The sequence below is a fragment of the Felis catus genome, chromosome F2 (assembly GCF_018350175.1).
Source record: "Felis catus isolate Fca126 chromosome F2, F.catus_Fca126_mat1.0, whole genome shotgun sequence".
Taxonomy (NCBI): domain Eukaryota; kingdom Metazoa; phylum Chordata; class Mammalia; order Carnivora; family Felidae; genus Felis; species Felis catus.
The window spans coordinates 10,187,475-10,198,405 of NC_058385.1; the positions used below are offsets into that span (position 1 = coordinate 10,187,475).

A 10,931-nucleotide genomic window follows, 5' to 3' on the forward strand; every position below is an offset into this window, starting at 1 on the left:
GAGACACAGCCTGTCACTCTGACTTGACACGAGGTGAAAAAAGTTGGCTCTCGAGAGGGAACAGCCTGGATTCCAATACGCTGCCTTGGGTCCATGACTTGACCTTTCTGGAGTTCCCTCTCTCTCCTCTCTCACACAGGGGTAAAAGTAACGAACACCTCCAAGGACTCTTAGGAGGATCAAATGAGATAAGTGAAGCAAGTGAAGTGAGTGTTCAAGCTTGGACCCGGACTGCATCACCCTGAATACATGTAGCCGTTAATAGGCTTTTAGGCTTTACAACCTAATAAATCTTTGAAGCTTTATAACCGCATGTTCTCTGTGCCAACTACTCAGCCCCACAGCGGCATTACAAGAGCAGCTGAGACACGAACACAAATGGACTTGCTTGTGTCCCTGAGTAAGACCTCACTTATGGACGCGGAGATCTGAAGTTCGTGTAATTTTCAGACGTCACGAAATAGCCTTTCGACTTTCTTGCACCCGTTGAAAGCTGTACGCATCATTCTTAGCTTTCAACCTATGCAAAAACAGGTGGAGAGGTACCTTTGGCCCACAGTTGTATCCACGGCCAGCCCTTACTCTACGAGAATCAAGACGTGGAAAGATGTATAGACACGTTCGCCAAGCTGTAAAATATATCAGGGAGCCACAATTAGAAATTTAGTGTAAAACAGTTTGCCATAGGGGCGCCTGGGTGGCTTAGTCGGTTAAGGGTCTGACCCTTGATTTCAGCTCAAGTCCCAATATCAGGGTTCGTGGGTTCAAGCCCTGCATCGGGCCCTGTGCCGACAGCTCAGAGCCTGGAGCCTGCTTAGGATTCTGTGTCTCCCTCGCTCTCTGCCCCTCCCCTCCTCTCTCTCTCTCTCTCTCTCTCTCTCTCAAAATAAGTAAATAAACATTATAAGTAAACAATAAGTAAATAGATAAAACAATTTGCTATAAAAACAGAATTTTGTCCATCTGGAACCATATAGAAATGAGTTTAATTTTCTTAATATGGAAAAAAACCCGCACAAGAGATAATTCCACAGTAATATTAAATAGCAAGATTAAAAATCTTCAGTGACTTGTATGAAGTATGGAGGAGATTTTTGAGTGAAGGAATATTTTGTTTTTTCTAAGAGATGAATAATGAGCAAAATTGTCACAGCCTGTCACTAGGTGACTGTTTGAAGCTTGCGGAATATCGAAGAATTTAACATACACACACGTTCACACGTTTATTTCTGAAAGGTGAATCATTTCAAAATTTTCAAATGTAACAGATTTTCTTAGAATTTGTAGTACCAGAAAAAAGTAAATTATATTTACATATATATACATACAGAAATATCCATAAAAATAGTACAGCTGATAACTCCCATGTTTCAAATATTTTACCAAAGCACTGTTGTGTACAGGAGTTAAACACTGCCGTATAGCCCACAATTACTTTTCCTTCAGCTATAAGTCACTTAAAGATAAAACGTACTTAAATAAAACCCAATGTCGAGCTATAGTTAACGAACTCTTTGCATGTTTTATATCCAAAGTTGTTTTAAGCAGTCATTGTCATCCAGTTTTTATTTTAAAAGATAGCCCATGAGAGCTACATTCTCTTCATTGATGGATGTTTAGCAATGCCAGAAAAAACCTGCCTTCTCTGAAAACAATCTTCTCATTCACCTGAAATCTGATGAAGACATAGATAAAATCGTTGAAACCTGATGTGGACATTAGAGTTTCCAGCAAAAGTACATTGAACCCTAGAGAATATTGAAACCATCTCTAATGTGTTTAGGATCTCAAGGTCATCATTTTAAAAGCCCTGAATACTATAGGGAAAACACTGAAAAAGAAAACATTTTATTTTGATTAAGAAGCACGATAAAACCATTTGAAATATCTTTATAATATGCATCTACATTTGACTGTGGGGGGAGCATGTCAGGTGTGGGCTTGGTTGTACGAGCAGTACATTTACCCTGTGTTAAGATATTTGCTTACTTCTGGGTGTGCCTACCCCCTCCTTTTCCTTTAAAAGGGCTAATAATGCTCTAAACTTCCTGTATCCTTTAGAATGACATGAATCTGTCACAGGTGCTGGACAATGAAAGGGTTATACTCTAAAAAAACAAACAAACAAACAAACAAACAAAAAAAAAACAAAACAACCAGATATCCCATATCTACTCAAAACATCATGTTGTTTCACTAAAACGTGAATCTGTGCCTTCTACATAATTGTTGGGTGGTTTTTATAAAAATGAAATCATTTCCTTAGGAAAAAAAAATAAAACCATTTGCCAATCGGAATATCTTCATTCTGGGGGTGGGGGAGAGGAAAGACTTTTTTTTTTTTTTTTGAAAATAATGAACTTCAGTCCCTGGCTGTATGAACATTCACTGACTTATTCAAATGAAGACAAAGTATTGTGCTTCTAGCAGCTAGTTTTTTTCGCTAGCACAGTCTGAGATAGCATCTGGGAACTGTCACCAAAATGTTAAGATTTACAAGCACGTTGACCTGTGAATCAGTGCCACCACGGCCAAATGTGACTGTCCAGAGGGACTGATACGTGATGGTGTGATGCAGGCCAGTCACGTGATTTCTCGTCCTCTTTTGCCAACCGTATCTTCACAAATGTTTGAATTTATACTTAAACTCGATATCATTTAGTGGCGGCAAAACGCCCAAGCCTGCGCGGGACTGGTCCAGAGGGGGACATTTAACATGACTGTCCACAAGCTCTAGTTCAAAATAGGAAAGCATCAGAATCAAAAACTGTTTGATTTCCTGCACAGCAAATAGTCTTCCCGGACATATGGTCGCTCCTGACCCAAAGGGCATGTAGTAATACTTCAGCTTGATTCCGTTGCTGTAGAAGGTGGTCTTCGTCTTCCCATTTTCATCAAGATATCGATCGTATTTAAAAGTCTGCAATAAAAATACAAAGAAAATAAATCTATCAGCTAGTTTTAAAGGAATCTGTCTCTTGCTTGACCTGGAGGCTCCAACGAGTCATTTTCGTTTTTAATCCAATCTGTGGGTAATTTAGCAAATTCCCCACCTTGACTCAGAAAGTAATAGGGAATAGGAGTTTAACAAGAACCGACGGGAACAGAAAAAGCTTTATAATACCTTCCATCCTGCCTGGGTGACTAGTTCCTCTATTAGGCAGGACAAGAAGGACAAGTTCAGATTAGAAACTAGAAGAGCCAATGTATGTATTAGCTTCTAATTTCCTGGATTCGGGAGCAGTACTTAAGGAAAAAGGAAGCCAGCAACTCTCTTATCATGACTGCAAACAAAATCAGGCAAAGATGATGTGATGACAAATACCAGGAATTTTAAAATTCAGGCCAGCCTCCAGGTTTTCCAACATATATGAATACTGGACATAATTCAGGAGGCAATGCCCATCTATGGTTTCAATGGTTAAATCAATTCTGCAATGATAAATTTCCTCTTTATTTACATCTGGGTAGGCCTCCCCTGGGTATCAAACTGGGATTAACAGTCACTTACCAAAGGGTCTGGGTAGATTTCTGGATCTAAATGCATCAACTGCGGATAAAGAGCTATGATGTCATCTTTGCGGATGTTATAGGAACCGTCCTGGAGGTGCAAAGTGAAATCCTCTTTAGCCGTCCGGATGTTCAGGGAGGCACTGGAAAGCCTCAGAGACTCCTTGATGATACTGTCTAAATATTGTTAAAGGAAGCAAGAAGGAGAAGGAGGGAAAGAAGGATGAATGGAAGAACAAGTCATGTATTCAAAGACCTCATAATATGGAGTCTGAAATACTGATAGCAACCTATTACACAAAGTTGAACAAACTCGGGACAGCCGGCCAGATGAAACCTTCCCAAACTTTATTCTGTTGCCCCTGTGCTGTAACCAGTGATTCACTTGTGTCTGAATGTGCTTTTTAATCTGATAATCTGAGTTTGAAATAATCATTTGATCAAGATACAATCTTCTTGGACACCAATGGGAACTAGACTTCCATAATTTTATAGCTAAAATCATCTTATTTCTATCTGACACTAGACATCCAATACAACTGAAAAATCAGTGAATCACTTTCATGTGAATCAAAGTTAATTACTTTTGAGATTGAATATACCGCTAACCTTTTTATATGGAAACATTTTCCCGGATGTTTATCGCAGCTTCCGTTGAGTGTTTCCAAGAACCCATTTTCATCACTGCACTCTGATGTTGTATGATGTAAAGGGGCAGAAAGAACCACCCCTGAAAGTAGCTAAAATATGAAGGTCTATTCATGCGAAGGTCTAGCCTGATCCTCTAGCCTCTGTCCTTTTTAACTCTCGTGTTTTAGGTGCTCATCACGTGATTGTATATAAAATCATAGCGTGTTAGCAGCTTTATTTTACCAATGAGAAAAGCAAGGCCCCCAAAATGAAGCGACATGTCTGGGGGTCATCCATGGTGGGCACAACCCAACATAGGATCTATGCTCATGGTCACCTCCACTAAGGCCTGCTGCCCCTAATTGCATACACTGGTTTCTTTCCTCACGAGAAAAGGAACAAAAACAAGAATAACACTCTTTATCACTACACACATAGAATACTTTCGTATTTCTGTAAAACACGGAGAAGCAAAGACAAGAAAAGTAAAACAACCTTCAATCCCATCAGTCCACCCATGCAGCTAATTGCGGTTTCCTGATGGTACTTTTTCCTCTTTGTTCTGTGAAAATGAGTAATATGCTCCCAGTAATCGTAACATGAGTGGTAAGAGTCGGGCAGGGCAGAGACACAGTTGAGAAATGTAGGGTCAGGAGTCCCACATAAACACTGTCTCTGGGTCCACCGTTCTATTCCCAGCTCAGAACTTAACCTTTAAATATCAACTTCCTCTCTGGTTATATAGAAACTAGTCCCCGGTCATAGGATTGCCGTGAGGCTCAAACAGGACAACACACATGAAATACTTAGCTTCATGCTTACAAAGTAAGCACGTAATGCACGTTGACGATCACCGTTTGTGGCGCACGGTCAATGAAATGTAACATAGTAAACGTACCTAGCACTGGTGTCTCATTCAGTTGCCTTTGATTCAGACAAATAGGACTGCCTTCAAAGCTGATGTTTTGGCCAGCATTCTCTAGGGTCCTTTTCACTTCTTCAGTGGCTGCTTTCAGCGCTTCAGGGCTCCTATCGAATGTTGAGAAAAGAAAAGATGTGCAGAAAATAAATGGTGTCTATGCCAAAGGAGCGGCCAACAAATAGGAATTTTCCCCTTCTTTCAAGGAGGTGGCCAAGACGCCAGAGAAGGTGGGGAAGGGGCATTCACAGTTACTTGTTACTCTGTTTTGCACTTGTGTTTAAGTCCTTGGATATTCGCAAGAATCGTTGCTTTATAAGGCCTTGCGACATAGAAGTAAAACTTGGGGCATACTTCTATAAATAAATGATTCTAATAAGGAGTACCTGGCCAAATCAGTCACACACAGAGCAATGGAGGAGGAAAATTGCCTCTGAGATAACAATTATAGAGTGCAAATGGAAAGCTGAATTTGCTCTTAAAATCCATACCGCGATTTCAGGTAGAACAATAGCTCTTCCATGCATATTATAAGTTATTGCTCTAGCGTGTTGACTTGTAAATGAATGGCACTTCATTTCAGTGCGTGGACATTTAGTAGATGCCATGACATTTAGTAGAAGGGATCTATAGAACACGATTGCAGTAAATTGAGTCTCATAAGTATATGTGTGGCTATCATAAAATGGCTACTATTACCTTGATGATATTACGTTGATGTTGTAACCTTACGGTAAATATATAAATTTATTCTGGATAGAGCTTTCTTAGGTAAAAACTTTGGAAGCCATTTAACATCTGAGGCAGATTTGTAATGGGGTTTTATATCTGAAATTGTTTCTAGATATTTTGTATATTAAAGGCATAGCATAGTCAACCATCAGTGGGAATTTGGCTTTCCCAATGGTACAGAATAGTAGTTTTGTATCCATGTGACACGAAACACTCAACTTAACTGGGATAATTCAGTAAACAATTTGAATGGCAAATTTCTAAAAACACTTGGGAAGAAAATCATGTTATGTAAAGTGTATATTACATACAGTGTTTTCGTTACATACATTTAAAAGGCAAAATCTAGCTAAATCCCATCAATAAGGATTAATAATAATATGACTGATCCACAGCTATCATAGTTGGTGAGATAAACTCTAAGAAGTCATAAGGGAGCGAAAAAAAACAAACTATTGATGCACAAATGAATAAGGCGTAGGTACAGCCCTCTTACTGTCCAGAAGTCAGAAGCGCTTAAATATATTTTTGTGATTATGAAGACAGAATTCATCAACTTAAGGAGATATCATGAGGAACAGCTTGAGGTTGAAAGCCAGGGCTCTGGGCCCAGGTGGCCTGAACTGACCCTACATAGTGTGTTCTTTTCCCCTAGGAAGGTCTCCACTTCTACAAGATGCATTTACCAGTCACATTTGTTATGTTTTTATGCGGATTGGATGAGCTGATACCTGTTAAGCACTTATAACGTAAATGTCATACTCTTGACTGATAACATGACAAAGTACAATGACTCTTTTTTTTTTTTTAAGTGAAAATAGTAGATTTTCTTCGCTCTATTCAAAGAAAGAAACCAACGGATACGTGGCTCGTTACCTAATCATTTGAAATAAGCTCCAGAAAGTCGCCGGAATGGTGTTTGCTTGTGATGCCCAGAGGACAGCCAGGTGTGTCTTGGCCTTCTCCATGTCATCTAAGGTGTAAAGCATATCATTCAGAAACCTGACCAGTTCTGAGATGTGGTCTCTCCTTCCGAGGTTCTCGTGTCGCAAGCCCTCTGCCAGTTTTTCCCGAGCATGGTGCGCGGTCTTGAACACATGAATGGGGAGGCCTGCTACCAGAGCCGGAAAGATTTTGTCAAACTGCTTGAAGTGGTCAAGGTTATTTAGCATAAGTGCTTTTTGTGCATCTTGCCCTGTAAGATCTTTGCCAAAGAGGGTTAAATACCCAGCTTCAAACATCACTCGGTAGCAGAAGGAATACATCCCTTCTGTCACCCAGGCAGGCGTGTTTGATTTAGCTACCAGTGGACGTCTCATGACAAGTTGGAGGTTCTCCATCATGGCTTCTGTGAGGGAATTCAAGGCATCGCCCTGCAGGGTTTTGATGAAAGTTTTGTTTATGTTTTCAGTGGTATTTCCGTCACTTGGGTCAATGCTTCTGTGCCCAAATACCTGACGATAGATGAAATGTGTGAGAAAAGAGATTAAACCTGATGCAGTGCTGGAAAGTGACTGAAAAACAGATGAGATGCTTTCATAATCTTCTACTTGTTAAAAAAAAAAAAAGGGAAGGAGGGAAATTGGCCTTTCCACATACAGAGAACTTTTCAAATACATGGCTTCCTGAAAAGCCAAGTTGAAATTCCAGTTCTTCGGTGGAATATCCCTCAACCCACACAAGTTGCCTATTTCTTACTTTTCTTATGCTACTGCATCTATTGGAAGGTTAATTTGGTACTAATCTATATTTGTCTTAGTCATCAGTTCTCTTCTATATTTTTTGTAGATGTACTTTACCAGACTTTAATCTGCTCAGAGCAGAGACTGTGTCTAATACTTCCTTGCAGAGACTCACTAAATATTGGCTAACTCCTTTCTCTATTAAGGAGACTCTTAGATTATAGCTAAACGATACCAAAATATCTGATCAGTTGCTTAACAAAATTGAACAACCGGTGTGGCATAGAGTGTGGCAAAACAGTTGTTCAGGGGTCAGTTCCCACCACATGTGCTCTGGGAGTCATGTAGACATCATTGACAAGAGTGAGTTTGTACCTGTCTTACTGATACAGTGCCATGTGGCTCAGCAAAATATTCCATTTTTCTCTCAGTCTAGGTAGTTAAGAAATGACAAATCTATACCTATTTTGACTTTGGAAATGACTAGTACCAAGAGGTTATATCTATTTGGATCTATTATATTTCTAAGAATCTCCGTGTAAGGGTAACCCTCTTCGCCACCTCTATTTTTTAAGTCTAAGTACATCAAAATGCTAAGTCAACTGACATGTTCAGAAGTAGAAGACAAAGAAGCAGAATGCTATACACACGGGAAACGGGTTACCTTTGCAGAAGTAGTGAAGTGGAACTTTTTCCAATCCAAGTATTTTCCATGGCACAACACTTTCTGGTATGACAAGGGATTCGTGAGAAAGTGGACATAGTTTCCCATCAATCTGCAGGTGAAAACAGGACCATGTTTCTTTTGAATTGCTCTCAGGAACTCAAGAGGATTCGCCCCAAATTGCAGAGCACATCCCAGGTACGGAATCAACCCATTCTCCAGAGGTGGTTCACCCATCTGTCTGTAAGACACAAATACATGATAGATATGAGAAATTACACATTGTTTTTTTATTTACACCTGGTTTTTAAACTTTTACTACTGACTGTCAGCTTCAAAGCTCTCTACAGTTCTAGATAGTCTTTTTGTCCCTGGGGCCCTCATCTTTTGCTAAAATAATGGGTTGTATTAACTTAGTAACATGAAAATGATTGCTATATCCATCCATCCATCCATCCATCCATGCATTCCACAAAACTTATTGTCTACTAAATGATAGTCATTTTTCCCAGTGATGAGGATAAAAGAATCAACAAGGCCAACAAGATTCTTGCTCTCAGTACAGATGAAACTACCTACATTCTAGTGTTTATATTTTTTCTAAGCATCATTGGCCTGAGTATCTCAGAATGTTTTCTTTTATTGTTACCCTTAAAGATATAGAATACTGAATTGCAGAGAAGATGGCAAAATTGAAGTGTTCAGAATCTTCATAACTTAAAGATATCATTCTATAGTGATATTTGACAATAAGAATCTCATTTAAAAAATTAGGTTATTATAAGATGAAATTATGTAAGTGTTGACAGGATCATCAATTGTGATTCAACACTCATGCTATTTTTTTGCATCTTTTTTCAAATATAGTTGACACACAGTCTTTTTTTTTTTTTTAATAGAGTGTAAGTGAGGGAGGGGCAGAGGGAGAGAGAGAAAGAATCCCAAGCAGGCCCCGTGCCCAGCACAGAGCCCAATGCAGGGCTCAATCTCACAACCATAAAATCACGACCTGAGCTGAAACCAAGAGTCAGATGCTTCACCAGCTGAGCCACCCAGGTGGCCCAACACAGTCTTTCATGCTATTTTAAATATTTTTATTAAATAATATCAACATTAATTTTCCAACATAAACTCCTATCCCTCTTGACAGAATTACTTAGCATAAAATAATTAGTTTCATTGTAGTTCAAAGATAAGTAAGGTTCACTAAAACTAGAAATTATCAGGCCTGAATTAAAATACCTTAAAGCACACACACCAAAAAACTTGTAGAAGACGGACAACACAGCAATCTACATAGCCGAAGACATGTTTCGGGTAATTCCGTCTTTTGGAGACTGATATAACAGAATACTTACATACCCCTCCCCCAAATACTCTTTGAGCCAATCAGAAGGTAAAGAAATATGGCTATGTATGTGACTCTATTGGTACTTCTTATATGCTTGAACCAATTATAAACGACACACAAATAAAAGTGATAGTATATATATGTAGCAGTTTCCCAATGTCGCATGGTTGACTATCATTAATGAGAAGAAAGTGACAGAATAATCAATGTAGGCTCTGTGCTCTTGTCCAAACCTAGGCTGAGTCTATACGATGCCCAAGAACTAACAGAGCATCTTTTTAATCCTCATGTTAGAAAGAAACCCTTCCCACTGCAGACCCCACTTACCATTTGTATCCTTACTAATCCAGACTTCATCTTTACAGACACACATAAACATGCAAAGAGACCTTATAAAATTTGGCAGGTATGTTTAACAAGTTTGTACATTTTTGCATGACCATGGATATGTCAAAACTAAAAGGGAAACACTGTCATTCTATCTTTTGTTAGATATGAGGTCTCACTTTAAAAATTTTAATTAATTTAAAAATTTTAAGTTTTTTAATTACAGAAGAAAATGCTAATGAGTGTAAGTGCAGAACACCAAATTTGTTATATAACCATGAAGGTAAAAGACTATTAAATGAATGAACTAAAATGCAATTTAAAGATAAAACCTTCCTTACCTTCTCCTCATTCCAAGAATAAGCCACAAACAACAGCACACTGCTACCACAATCCCCCAGATCAAAGATACGGTCATCATTTTACAAATCTGGTGCAAACTCTAATCCGACTCTCTGATTAGAAAGGTAAGGATGTCACCGAACAGAGACTCCAGCTAGACTTTTATATAAGGTAGGATCCTACACTTGAGTGACCAAAGCAAACAATTAACCATTTGTTCATCTTATTAGAAAAAAAAAAAAAAAAAAAACTGGCCTTGAACTAAGTCCACAGGTATCAGAAGAGGTTCCAAAACAATCAGAGACCTGGAATACTTGATAAGTTGAAGGTCTCTCAAACATACACTGACTTAACATTCAGACCTGGCAACAACAGCTAATATTGCGAGTTTAGTACGCTTATAAAGAGAACAAAACATAAACGTGTTCAGGATATCAAATAGCAATGTAAAATGTAACAATTTAAAGAAAAATAAACATACATTATCATCAAGCTAATGAGTAGATCTTGTTACCTGTTGAAGAAGAAATCAATTTAAATCATTTGCAAGAGATAATCGTGGTCAAGTTCAAAGGAAAGAGAACTGGGTGAAATGTTTCTGCTGCTTCACGTTTCAGCGCTTTCACAAAATCATAAATATTTTGCTATATATAGTAACACATTACTTACCTAACATTCTCAAGCAGGTAACCCACATAAGTCCACCTGCCAATTCAACAGTTTATTTTAAGCACCAAAATTTTATCAACCATTTTTGCTCATCGAAAATACATT

General features: G+C 38.6%; 1 protein-coding gene across 1 annotated transcript; it reads right to left on the reverse strand.

The window, feature by feature from the left end:
* Nucleotides 1–1,210: 1,210 nt before the first annotated feature.
* CYP7A1 (cytochrome P450 family 7 subfamily A member 1) lies at nt 1,211–10,332 on the reverse strand. Its single transcript, XM_003999828.4, has 6 exons — nt 10,157–10,332; nt 8,138–8,378; nt 6,668–7,245; nt 5,039–5,169; nt 3,512–3,687; nt 1,211–2,920 (listed from the first exon to the last, which is right to left on the reverse strand). Exons 1-6 carry the CDS (start codon nt 10,234–10,236, stop codon nt 2,621–2,623), a joined length of 1,506 nt encoding a protein of 501 aa, XP_003999877.2. The 5' UTR covers nt 10,237–10,332; the 3' UTR covers nt 1,211–2,620.
* Between the last annotated feature and the right edge of the window lie 599 nt (nt 10,333–10,931).

Bases quoted from the DNA above. Each gene is read 5' to 3' on its own strand.
- CYP7A1 (XM_003999828.4), bottom strand. From the start codon at position 10,236: ATGATGACCGTATCTTTGATCTGGGGGATTGTGGTAGCAGTGTGCTGT. The intron at 7,246-8,137 runs GTAACCCGTTTC...ATCTATCGTCAG, and splicing joins ACTTCACTACTTCTGCAAAG to GTATTTGGGCACAGAAGCAT. The intron at 2,921-3,511 runs GTAAGTGACTGT...TTTTTATTGCAG, and splicing joins AAATCTACCCAGACCCTTTG to ACTTTTAAATACGATCGATA.